General features: G+C 51.0%; 1 protein-coding gene across 1 annotated transcript in view; it reads left to right on the top strand.

Moving 5' to 3' along the window:
• LOC107107576 (myosin-7-like) overlaps window positions 1-11749 on the top strand; it is a 64478-nt gene extending 52729 nt beyond the window's left edge. Inside the window, exons 34-35 of the mRNA XM_015407884.1 lie at window positions 2904-3038; window positions 11621-11749. Coding sequence (XP_015263370.1) covers window positions 2904-3038; window positions 11621-11749 — 264 coding nt within the window. The remainder of the gene's footprint in view (window positions 1-2903; window positions 3039-11620) is intronic.
• The last annotated feature ends 1791 nt before the right edge of the window (window positions 11750-13540 follow it).

Here is a 13540-nt window from a genome sequence, read left to right as displayed (position 1 = left end):
CGATGCAGCCCCCTCTTGAAAATTTCCTTTTTATCTGATCGGGGTGAGGGGGTGGGGAGGCCATCCCTGGATATTAGATAAAAAGGTAAAGGTTCCCTTGCTCGAAAGCCAGTCGAGTCCGACTCTAGGGTTGCGGTGCTCATCTCCGTTTCAAAGCCGAAGAGCCGGTGCTGTTCCGAAGCGGTACCTATTTATCTACTTGCAATTTCTTGCTTTCAAACTGCTAGGTTGGCAGGAGCTGGAACTAGAGACGGGAGCTCACTCTGTCATGCGGCGCACTCAGGTCTTGATTATTAGATACATGATCATAAATCAAAGGCTGCAGAAAACAGACGTTCCTTCCCACCGAAGCGGTACCTATTTATCTACTTGCAATTTCTTGCTTTCAAACTGCTAGGTTGGCAGGAGCTGGAACTAGAGACGGGAGCTCACTCTGTCATGCGGCGCACTCAGGTCTTGATTATTAGATACATGATCATAAATCAAAGGCTGCAGAAAACAGACGTCTGGTTTACAGTCTTTATGAACTGTGTTCAAAGCAAATGCGACAAAGAAATGTGCTAGAAAATACAAGCTCGGCGTGGCGTTCTTCTCCCCACCCCTGCCCCCCTGGCCCTCTTCCAGATTAGAAAAGCGGGGTTTCCACTAACATTATAACATTATTCCGCTTGATTTCTGGATGTCATCGGTGTCCTTTAAAACCTCTTCAACAACTCCAACGGTCTTCTCCTCCGTTTGCATAATTTACAACAGCTCCAGCTTTGGAGGGCAGAGGTTGGGTTGCCAACCTCCAGGCAGGCAATCTGGCATGAAAAAATATATACAGATGTGTGCAGGGGTCATTTCGTAGAAAAAGAGGTGCAGGAGCTCATTAGCATAACTCATTAGCATACGCCATACCCCCTGACATCACCGGAAGTGTGTCAGAAGGCAGCACCCACCGCTCAGGCTCCACTGGACTGTTTTGGATTCCTAGCTATTGGGGGTGGGGGGAAACGTGCAGATCTGTCCTCGCAGAGGAGGGAGAGCTTGTACCTGAATAAAACTTGGTCTCAAAGGTGCCACTGGACTGTTTTGGGCCGGGGAGCCAGGGGGGCTCTGCAACCTACCTGGCTGCTTCTTGCCCTGCCTGAGGGCTGCTGGGAGCAGGGGGTGGGGCTTGTTGCATGTGCCCGCCCCCTGGGCTCTTTACTGCCGGAGCTCCGTTCCTGTGCGCGCCTGCAGGAAATGTCCCCTGGATGTGTGCTAAATACCCATAGAATAATACAATGTCAAAAGAGACTAGATCTCTAGGGCCGAGAGATCTCCCAGTATCACGGCTGATCTCCAGATGACAGAATTCCTTGCCCTTGGAGGAAATGGAACTTTGGAGGGCGGACACTGGGAGATGACAGAGTTCCTTGCCCTTGTAGGAAATGGAAGCTTTGGAGGGTGGGCTCTGGGGCGCTACATTCCCGCTGAGCTCCCTCCCTGCCCCAATTCCAGCCTTCCCAGGCTGTGCCCCCAAATCTCTTGGAATTTCCTAAGCTGGAGCCGTCAGCCCTGGCCAGGGGTCTGGGATCTACAGCGGCGAAAAAGAAATGGGACTCTGCGAGTCGGTGTTTTAGCTCAACCAGACTGAGAACCTGATTCCCTTTCTCTGGTGTTATAGACGGAGGAAGATCGGAAGAAGAGGCGGTGAGTGGCCAGACGGTCCCTCCTTAATTATGGGTCGGATCCAGCTCGCTCTTCAGTTCACTCTTGCCCAATTCTTCTACTAACTCACGCCTCCCCATCCCAAAGGAGAAATGCTTGTGGGGCTGCTGTGGACCCCGATACAGCCTTTTGTAGGGGTTCTTTTCTCCCTTTTTCACGAATGGAAAAGCTGTTTGGATCCAACCCTATGATCCGTTTATACCAAGTTTGGTGTGGAGAGCCTGTCTGGTGTAGTGGTTAGGAGTGCAGACTCTAATCTGGGAGGACCGGGTTTGATCCCCCACTCCTCCACATGCAGCTGCTGGTATGACCTTGGGCCAGTCACAAGTTCTCTCAGAGCTGTTCTCTCAAGGGCAGTCCTCGAGAGAGCTCTCTCAGCCCCACCTCCCTGACAGGGTGTCTGTTGTGGGGAGGGGAAGGGAAAGGAGATTGTGAGCCGCCCTGAGACTCCTTCAGGTAGTGAAGGGCGGGGTATAAATCCAGCCTCTTCTCCTTCTTCTCCTACCCCACTTTTCCAAGGAGTTCAGAACACTCCCCCCCCCTCACAACAATCCTGTGAGGTGAACTAGACTGAGAGACAGTGACTGACCCAAAGAACTTCCACGGTTTTGAATCGAAGTCCCGGTTTCCGTGCTTCAAGTCCTGCACTTTGACTACTACTCTTTGTATGTCCCACCCACCACCACCACCTCCCTTGCATCCCGGGCAACACAGAATAACCTGGCCCTCAGATACAAGAAGGGCCTCTCCTCAGCATCTATCCCAGGCTATTCAGGTGGTATCCAACAAGGGGGAGATAAGCACCTCTGGGCTATAGGGTTGCCAACTTCAAGGTGGGGCCTGCAGATGTCCGGGCGTCACAGCTGATCTTTAGACAGAGGGCTGTTTGAGAGGGAGGGACTCTATGGCTTTGCGCCTTGCTGGGTTCTCTCCCCACCCAACCCTCCATCCTCAGGAATTTCCCAAACTGTTGGCAGGCCTATTTAGCAGCCCTAGGAAGCACTTCCCGGTTAATATCTTATCCGCCTGGGATTTCCCTCATCGGCCTGCACATACCTAAAATTAGGAAGACAACGGTGGTCTCTTGCATGTTTACCTCCATGCCCCAAAGGACCTCTCCGGACCCTTTCGCCCCATCCACAGAGACAGCCAGTTGGGTTGAATATACCCCACCCCCTTTGCTTCCCGTTCTCTTCCCCCCCCCCCAGGAGGAGCAGGCCAACTCCAACCTGGCCAAGTTCCGGAAGGTTCAGCACGAGCTGGACGAGGCCGAGGAGAGGGCCGACATCGCTGAGTCCCAGGTCAACAAGCTGAGGGTCAAGAGCCGCGATATCGGGGCAAAGGTGAGAAAAGGATGGGGGGCCCCCCTCCTCCTTCATCCCAGACACACTCCGGTCCTTTCTGTCCCCGGTTCCCCAGCGCAGTGCCCGGGGGGCACCATGACGACTGTCAGTACTTCGCTCGATGCCTGCCGAGCATTTCAGAAAGTGGGGTGGGGCCGTGGGACTTGTGACCAAGGCTCCCTCTAAGCTGTGGAGTCCTGTGAGAAAAAATTCTACTTGGTGAGCTCCTGGCATTAAAGTTGTGAGCGAGCGATTTGGCGGCTGCATGAATTAGTTTGCTCTGAAGCCCTCCTTCCTGAGCTAAGACAAAAATCTGTGAGCCAGAGGCTAAAAAACTGTGAGCTAGCTCACACGAACTCAGCTTAGAGGGAACACTGCTTGTGACTGGCACCTCTTATTCAAATGAAAGAGTTCCCCGCTGGAGGATGAGGAGGATTGGTAAGCGACTGGGCTTTCCTCAGTCAGTGTGTGGTTCCGTTCTTCCTTGAGGAGATTTCTTTCCTCTCAGGAGGTGTGAGAAGAGGGGGGGTCTTCTGTTCGGCTCTGCTTCCTGAGGTAGCCGTTTGGGGTTGGGCTCCCTTTCCTGTAGAAGCCTTTTTTTGGGGGGTGGCGCTCACCACCCCCTCTCAAAACCCCAAGGGAGCCCCACAACCTCAAGAAGGGTGGGGGGGGGACCCCCGTTCGACGTTCCCTCTAAGCTGTGGAGTCCGGTGAGCAAAAATTCCGCTTTGTGAGCTACCGGCATTAAAGTGGCGCGCGAGAGATTTGGCTACCGCAAAAATCAGTTTGCTCTGGAGCCCTCCTTCCTGAGCGGAGACAGAAATGTGTGAGCCGGAGGCTCGAGAACTGTGAACTAGCTCACACTAACTCAGCTTAGAGGGAACACTGCCCCCATTCCAGCTTTCGCTCACTGACTCCATCCTTCTCTCTCTCTCTCTCTGTTCCTTTGCAGAAAGGTCTGAATGAGGAGTAACTCCTTGGAGGATCGCCTGCCCCTGTCTTCCCCCCTCTCTCCATACGTCAAAGGCGCTGGAGAGACCTGCCCTGACTTCCCTCGCTCTGTATATCAGCACCCCTCCCAAAACGTAGAATAAAGACCGTCATACAGCAAGCTCTTCCGTGTGTGTGTGTGTGTGTGTGTGTTTGTAGAGGGACGTAGGCCTGTCGATGGCTAGAAACATGAGTACGCAGCACAACATCCATGTTCAGAGCAGGGTTGCCAGCTCCGGGTTGGGAAATGCCTGGAGATTTTGGAGGCGGAGCCTGAGGAAGGTGGGGTTTGGGGAGGGGAGGGACTTCCATGGGTTATAATGTCGTAGTGCACCTTCCGAAGTGGCCGTTTCCTCCCCGGAGATCTCCAGCCACCACCTGGAGGTTGGCAACAGTTCAGAGGGAATGGGATTCATTGACTGTATGGGGAGTTCAGGTCACTGAGGAAAGCAAGCAACCTAGCCAAACCCACAGACAAGGGCGCAGGGCTCTACCTGATGGGGGTGGCAAGTGCCAACAAGTCACAGCGAACTCCTGGCAACCCCATGGAACAGAGGTGGTTGGCCATTGCCTGCCTCACAGGGGAACCCTGGACTTCCTTGGTGGTCTCCCATCCAAGCACAGATCTGGGCCAGCCCTGCTTAGCTTCTGAGATCTGATGAGCTCAGACTAGCCCGGCCCACCTAGGTAAGGGGGCAGAGAGGTTGATACTCATCCGCATATGTGTGAGAATTCCAAACAGTTTGTAGCTTATAGCTGATGGGCAGTAGGTTCAGGACGGACAAAAGGAAATACAACTTTACGCAGAGAGTGATTAAAAGGTGGGATTCGCCGCCAGAGGATGTAGTGATGGCCACAGGAATAAACAGCTTTGAAAAGAGGATAAGATAGAATCATGGAGGATATTGATGACTAGTAGCCACGGTGACTGAGGGGAACCTCCACATTCAGAGGTACTAAACCCCTGAATCCCAGAGCTAGGAGTCAACATCAGGGGAAGGCTTCAGCCTCTATGCCCTGTTGTCGGCCCTCCAGAGGAACTGGTTGGCCACTGTGTGAGACAGGGTGCTGGACTAGATGGACCCTCACTGGTCTGATCCAGCAGGGCCCTTTTGATGTTCTTATCAGGGGAAGGTCTCGGCCTCTCTGCCCTGTTGTTGGCCCTCCAGAGGAACTGGTTGGCCACTGTGTGAGACAGGGTGCTGGACTAGATGGACCCTCACTGGTCTGATCCAGCAGGGCTCTTCTTATTCCCTACCTATCCAGCTCTATAATCCTTGCAGGGCCCCATTTCTTCTAAAGGCATTAAGAAAGAGAAAGGGGCCCAACCACAGGCACAGTGTCTGCATACCTAGATATGCCAAAAATATCTTTAAAGGGTAGCCATCTTAAGTCTGCAGTAGAAGAGCGACATTCCAATCCAGCAGCACCTTAAGAGACCAAAAAGATTTTCAGTACACAGACTTTCCAAGAGTCCAAGCTCCTTTCGTCGGATATCTCGAAAGCGTAGCCTGAAAATCTCTTTGGTCTCTAAGGGGCGACTGGACTCAAATCTACCCTTGAAACATTTGCTTGCAAATTAAAAGAAGAAATCAGCACTGCCCCCGATTGACCCCAGCCTGGTGAGAGCCGAACACGTTCAGTGCACACGTTTAGGACTGTGGGAAACGGGTGGGGGGGGGGGGAATGGAGATGTGGAGATGGCCTGCTCAGACCGCCAGGAGCTTTTAGGAGACCTGGGTCAGGGGAGGGGAATCCTTGAATCCCAGAGTTGGGAGGGGCCCTACAGGCCGTCTACTCCAACCCCCGGCTCATTGCAGGATCAGCTTAGAGCAGTGATGGCGAACCTTTTAGAGACCGCGTGCCCAAACTGCGACCCAAAACCCACTTATTGATCGCAAAGTGCCAACACGGCAATTTAACCTGAATACGGAGGTTTTACTTTAGAAAAAAACAACTCATACATTAACTTAAGACGATCCAAAGTAAGGAAAGCGATCCCAAATGCTTTCATTTACGTAAAATTATTAGGCAGAGAATTCAACACTTTAATGATAGTCGGGGCCTGGCTGGGGCGATGGCACGCGTGCCCGCAGAGAGGGCTCTGAGTGCCACCTCTTGGCACCCGTGCCATAGGTTCGCCACCACTGGCCTAGAGCATCCCTGACAAGTGTTTGTCCGGCCACTGCTTAAAGACTGCCAGGGAGGGGGACCTTGCCACCTCCAGAGGTAGCTGACTCCACTGTTGCACAACTCTGATTGTAAAAGAGCTGTTTCCTAATATCCAGCCAGTACTTTCCTGTCATAGACAGTGTCATAGATGCAACGAACATGAAATGGAGCAAACTTCAGAGGACGGCGGAAGACAGGAGGGCCTGGCGAGATCTTGTCCATGGGGTCGCGAAGAGTCGGACTCGACTGTGCGACTGATCAACAACAACTTTCCTGCCCTTAATGTAAACCCATTATTGCGCGTCCTCTCTTCTGCTTCCAACAGGAACAGCTCCCTGCCCTCCTCCAAGTGACAGCCCTTCAGATACGAAGAGCGATCATGTCCCTCCTCAACCTCCTCTTCTCCAGACTAAACATTCCCAAGTCCCTCAGCCTTTCCTTGTACGGCTTGGTCTCCAGGGGAAGTTTGCCCAATCCTTTATCCCCACCCCGCTGATTTCTCGTGGGCTTGTGGCTCCTGAATACCACAACCCGCAGATGCACAAAGAGGCTCTGGTGCCGCTGTGTGGAACACTGGCTGTCCCCCATCAGAAACAGGATGCTGGTCCGACGGGAGAAACTCCCAATCTGATCCCGTGGCAAAGTTTACGTTTGGATACAGTTTGCAACCCTCCCTTTGGGACAAGAGCCCTGCTATACTATTATTAGCTGATTCTCTCTCTCCATGTGACTCAGCATTTCCGCCCCGAAGCACCAAATGTAAGGGAACAATGGCGAAAGTTCCGTTTGGTCCAAAATTAGCATTTTGCCCCACTTTTTTGACAGTAACTTGGCTAGTGGCCACACTCCTTACTGATCCACCGCTGCCACCTTGTGGTTACTGCTCTGTACTGCTTTATTGGCGTTAACCTTTTGCGGAAAGCCGATACCGTCTTGTCGATTTTGTACAGAAATTGGTGCCTTTCCAAGAAAGCAACGTTCTGAGAATCTCCCCGTTTCACAGCTGGTGAGTTAGCAGGGGGAAATGTTCAGTTTTGAATTTGCATGAAAATATGCAAAATTACATTCTATTGCTCCACTATGGTTAATTATGGGCATTATTACATTTTTTTACATTATTACATTACATGAAAAATTACATTCTGTTGTTCCACTATGGCTAATTACAGGTATTATTACATTTTTTAAAAAGAGGAAGATCATTGTAACACCCTAAACACTAACACACGTACTGTGGCAGGTTTTCACAGGCCAGAACACACTTGATTACCTTGTTACAATTAACACATTTTTGAGGGCAGGGGGTGTCAAAATATTGAATGAAATATGCCGATTATTTGGGCTTCCTTACATCCAAAAATCTGTCCACAAAAATTATGATGTTCATGTTTTAAAACTTTGAAAACTTGCAATTTTAAGCATCCCCCTCCCAACCGTGAAATCTGCCTACGAAAATCACAACACATTTATTTATATCCTGCATTTCTCCCCAGCTGGGACTCAGAGCAGCTTTAGAACAGTGTTCAGTGTGCGACTGCAGAAAAAAAAAGGCAAATGCTATTCTGGGGATTATTAATAAGGGAACTGAAAACAAATCGGCCAGTATCATAATGCCCCTGTATAAATCTATGGTACGGCCTCATTTGAAATACTGCATACATTTCTGGTCACTGCACCTCAAAAAAGATATTATAGCACTGGAAAAAGAGCAAAAAAAAGGGCAACTAAAATTATTAATGGGATGGAACACCTTTCCTATGAAGAAAGGTGAAGGAGGTTAGGGCTCTGGCTTGGAGAAACGACAACTGAGGGGTGACATAATAGAGGTTTACAAAAGTATGCGTGGGATAGAGCAGGTAGAGAAAGAAGTACTTTTCTCCCTTTCGCACAATACAAGAATTCGTGGGCACTCAATGAAATTGATGACCAATCGGTTTAGAACAGATAAAAGGAAGGACTTCTTCACCCAAAGGGTAAGCAACCCATGGAATTCACTGCCACAGGAAGTGGTGGCAGCTACAAGCATAGACAACTTCAAGAGGGGACTGGATAAACATGTGGAGCAGAGGTCCATCAGTGGATATGAACCACAAGGTATAGATGGAACACTATGTCTGGGGCAGGGATGTTCTGTCTTCTTGGTGCTTGGTGGGGCCACAGTGGGAGGGCTTCTGGGGTTTTGGCTCCCCTGGGGGATATAGGGTTGCCAGGGCGGGTCAGGAAGTGACATCAGCACATCGGCAATGCTGGGGGTGATGCTCTTCTTTTGGGGCCAAACTCTATGGTAAAAATGGACTCAAACCATAGAGTTTTGCCCAAAAAGCAGAGTGTCACCCCCAATGGCACTGACATGCTGACATCACTTCCGGGTCACATCAGTGCATCGCACACAGAGTCGGGGATGGGGGGAATTTCCTCCAGCTGGCCGGTGGCGGGCTGGAGCCCATGAAAGCAGGGGAACCCCTGCCCCCATCTGCAGAATGGTATCCCTAGGCCAGTATGGCTTCTCTTATGTTCTTATGTTCTCCCTTCCTCCTTTCTATCACAACAACCTTATGAGGTAGGAACGGCTTGTGATGAGGCCAAGGTCACCCAGTGAGCCATCCAAATGTGGGACAAGGGGGAAATGACTGTGAGTTCTGAATGTGAGTTCTGACATTTCCTCTGACATGTTTATATGCTGACAGCTGTCACTGCGCCCTCACAAGAGTTTAACCATAGTAAATTCAGATTTTGGTATTTAGCCCGGATGGAAGAAGGACGGTTAGCTCTGGAAGTGTTCTCAAAACAGCTGGTACCAGGAAACCTGCCAAGAGCTAAGTTTAATGTGAATCACAGCCCTTATCAGCCAGCTCTCCAAAAGGGGGGCAGGAGGTTGACTTCAGCAAGGCCAGAAAGGGTCCCGTTGTTCGTCAGTGTTTTGCATTGTTCTGGAGACCAGACAAGGAAGCGTAATTACTGACACCAATAAGAGACGCACGGAGTCAAGTGATGCTTCTATGATGTTACCTGCTGGGCTCCAATTAGAGATCCTTTAATGTGTAAACTATATGCGATGTCAGTTGGGGTATAAGACCTTCTGCCCTTCCTGGTCATGGCAGAATACGGCTTGGAATCGCTGAAGTGCTAAGGTGCTCAGCCCCTGTATTCCCTGTTTTCATTGCAATAAACAGATTCATCTAACTCGTTGGACTCCGACTGTGTGATTCCAATTCGGCCAAGGGGTCACACAGGGCACAGGTTTGTGCATCACAAACCCAGGTCACCCGGGGTCCTCGCCTGCCACTCCATCCACGACCTCACACTGGCTCTCAATGTTGTTTAAAACTTTTTAAAACTCACAGTTTTAAAGCATTCCCGTCCTTTTAATCAACCCAAAGGGGTTGTTGGACTCATTTAATCTGTTAGTTTAACTGAGCAGAGTAAAGATTGACGCTCACGTTTAAATCGATTTGCCTGGGAAAAAGCCTCCGTTGGGAGTCTCAGGAGAGACGGAGATCTGAGCGGTTTCCCACCCCGCCTTTCCTGAAAGTGAATCAGACCTGCTGTCTTCTTTTATGTTGGGTGCCATCCTCTGAATCTGCAGCGAATGCAAACGCCGCATCTGTCTTCAGGAACAAAAGACAGATTAAAAATATGCATATGTGCAAATGAGATTAGGTGGGCCGGTGGACAGCTAAAAGGGATCAGAGGCATTAAATCCAATATGCAAGGAGATTAGAGGAGATGAAAGCACGCAGATGTATAGATTAGGCTGGTTTCTGCCAAATCCGTTGATTAAACTGATTAAAATAGGTCGGCACCATTAAAATAGACTCCGAAGGATTAGAGGCAGGCTGGTGGGGGAGCTATGGATAGCTTTTTTAAAAATAAAACCCAGAAGGAGGTGATTCACACGCAAGTCATCTGACTTCCAGGGCAAGCCAGGAAATGTACACAGAGACATTCCGGCCTGGTAGAGTTGCCAACTCCAGGCAGGGAAGTTCCTGGAAATTTGGGGGGTTAAGCCTGGGGAAGGTTTGAGGAAAGGATGGACCACGGTGAAGAAGAAGAAGAAGAAGAAAAAGAAGAAGAAGAAGAAGAAGAAGAAGAAGAAGAAGAGGAGGAGAAGGAGGAGGAGGAGGAGGAGGAGATTGGATTTATACCCCGCCCTTCACCGCCCAAAGGTGTCTCAGAGCGGCTTACAAACTCCTTTCCCTTCCCCTCCCCACAACAGACACCCTGTGAGGTAGGTGGGGCTGGGAGAACTCTTGACAGAAACTGCTCTTTTTCAAGAACAGCTGTGCCAGAGTTATGGCTTGCCCAAGGTCATCCAGCCAGGTGCAAGTGGAGGAGTGGGGAATCAAACCCGGTTCTCCCAGATTAGAGTCCACGCACTTAACCACTACACCAAACTGGCTCTCAAACTGGTGGGGGGGTACAATGCCAAATCGTCCACCCTCCAAAATAACAGTTTTTCTCCAGGGGAACTGATCTCTGTCGTCTGGATATCAGTTGTGATTCTGGAAGGTCTCCAGGCTCCAGCTGGAGGTTGGCAACCCTGTCCATACAGCTCACTCACGGAGGTCACCAAAGGCGCTTCGCGGTGGCCAGATCCTTGATCCTGTCAACCTCTGGCAGGTTCTGCTGCAGGATCCAGTCGATCTCCCCCTCTCCCCTTCCCGCTGGAACTCAGTACACGAGTGAGATATGGTAGAAGGAAACTGAAGAGACGCCCGCAGCTCTTGCAAGAAGCCAAGATGGTCGGAAATGCAAAGGCCATTAGCCACATCACAGACTAATCGCTAAAACATTTGTTTTCCACTTAAAGCCCATTAAAAACATGGATCGACACCAAGGAGATAATGCACTTTCGTGCTCCCACACCACCTTGCGAAACAGCTTAGCCCTCCGTCACTTAGAAGTGTCTCTACAGCGGACTCCTTTCCCGTCCAGGTGAAGGCTTCCGCATAACTTGAAAGCTTGCACCCCTTTCCCCTGGTAACAAGTCTGCTGTACCTCATTGCATCCAGGGCTGATTTAGTAAATCTCCAGGGGTAGAGATTTGCTGCACTTCTGTGCCTATGCAGGAGCACATCCAGCCTGTGCTCAAGGCATTGCACTGGCTGCCGATAGCCTTCCGAGTTCGCTTCAAGGTGCTAGTTCTTACCTTTAAAGCCCTATATGGTCAGGGACCGACATACCTGAAGGACCACCTTCCCCCATATGTACCCCAGCAAGTACTACGTTCAGGGTCACAACATCGATTGACTCTCCCAGGCCCTAAAGACGTCAGAGTGGCAACAACCAGGGCCAGGGCGTTCTCGGTGGCGGCTCCGTACTGGTGGAATGAGCTCCCAGAGGAGATCAGGGCCCTGCGGGACCTGTTACAGTTCCACATGGCCTGCAAGACGGAGCTCTTCCACCAGGCCTTCGACTAGGGAGCCGCCACCACCACCATCGCCATCATCATTACCTACATCACTATTAAAGATATGCCCGACTCCACCATTACAGCCTGTGCCAGTCGTATACGTTCGGCAAAGATCGAGAACCAAAGAATAAAGTAACCACTGCCGCCATCCTTAATGTATTCGTTACAATCGCTAGCACCTTATGATTTAAACTGTTTTTAAATGGTTTTATCTTTGTTATAGGTATTTATGTTATTCTTGTAAGCCGCCCTGAGCCTGCTTCCACAGGGAGGGCAGGGTATAAATCAAATCAAATAAGTAAATAAATAAAATGACGGGACGCATTTCTCCCCTGCCCTGGTCAAACCGATTACATTGTACACTGTACCTTTGCCTCCTGGCTCATTTCTCTACAACACCTCTCCCTCCTTCAGCCTTGCGATATAAGGACCTGGGGATCTCCATTCTGCCTTGTATCTGACGAAGCTTAAACCCCAAAGATTTTGCTGGTCTCAAAGATACTGGTACTGGATTCAAATCTAGCTGTTCTCCAGCTCTGACATCTCTCCCTCCCCCACACCTTCATGCACCCCCAATAAAATCCCCATTACCAAGAGTACCTGCTGGAGGGAGGGTATAGAACCCCCGTGGTCCGTGCCTCTTCCCGCTTGAGATTAAACTGAAGAAGAAGAAGGAGAGAAGAGTTGGTTTTATACTCCGCTGTTCACTACCCAAAGGAGAGTCAAAACAGCTTACAACTGCCTTCCCTTCCTCTCCCCTCAACAGACACCCTGTGAGGTAGGTGGAGCTGAGAGAGCTCTGAGAGAACTGTGACTGACCCAAGGTCACCCAGCTGGCTGCATGTGGAGGAGTAGGGAATCGAACCCAGTTCTCCCAGATTAGAGTCCGCCGCTCCTAACCACTACACCAAACTGGCTCTCAACTGGCACAACACCAAGTTGCCATGGGGGTGTACGTGTGAGAGGTGTCTTTTGGAGCCTTGGGCACTTGGGGGGGGGCAAGAGACATCAGTGGGGAAGAAGGGGGGGAAGCCCTGCCCTTTTTAATCCTTCATGGCCCGGCCTAGGCTGGAATTGCCCCAGAGAAGAGGAGTTATCCAAGTACTTGCAAACGGAGCATGACCTGAGGAAAGGGTTAAAAAGGGGGGTCCCCCTAAAATCCAGAATCTGACCCCCCCTCCTATATGTTCTGGCTAGGGTGAGGGTGTAGGGTTCCCAGATCCAGGCTGGAAAACTCCTGAAGATTTTGGGGTGAGCCTCAGCCATAGAGTCCACCCTCCAAAGCATCCATTTTCTTCAGAACTGATCTCTGTCGTCTGGAGTCGGATCTATCATTCCAGGGGATCTCCAGGTCCCACCTGGAGGCTGGCATCCCTGGTTTCGGCCCCTTCCCAGTTTGTCTGACTCCCTGTTAATGACCCTCCTTGTAGCCCCCGGCCCTCAAGGCGACGGCAATAGGGGGAACGGATTCCTTGCGACCAGCTCCCGAGCTGTTCGGGGGGGCAGAGCGAGACTCATTTAAGTAGGGCTGGTTGGGTTCCAAATGCAGGGTGATCCACGCTCTTGCCACTGTCTCCCATCGCCCCACCTGTCGCCCGTCCCCGCACGCCTCAGTAGCCAAACCGGGCCAATGATGTCACCAGGGGCTTTGGGCCCGGCAGGTGCGCCCAATCTCCGGGGCCTCAAAAAACCCTTCGGCTCCACCCTGAAAGACAATCGTCTCTAACCCACCTCCCCCACCCTTCCCAGGCATTGTGGGCCAAACCCATGAGGTATCCGCAGGGCCTGTGGGGGGCACGTTTTGGCTCGGGAGGGCGCTGAGGCCCAACGTTCTCAGCAGAAGTGGCACCAGTGATGGGAGACCGAGGTCCAACCTGAGGAGAATTCCCGGCTCCCAAAGCATTCTGGGGTGTGATATGAGGCGACG

Source organism: Gekko japonicus, unplaced genomic scaffold (genome assembly GCF_001447785.1).
Source record: "Gekko japonicus isolate JY-2015 unplaced genomic scaffold, Gekko_japonicus_V1.1 scaffold4320, whole genome shotgun sequence".
Lineage (NCBI taxonomy): Eukaryota > Metazoa > Chordata > Lepidosauria > Squamata > Gekkonidae > Gekko > Gekko japonicus.
This window is presented reverse-complemented; position numbering and strand designations above follow the sequence as displayed.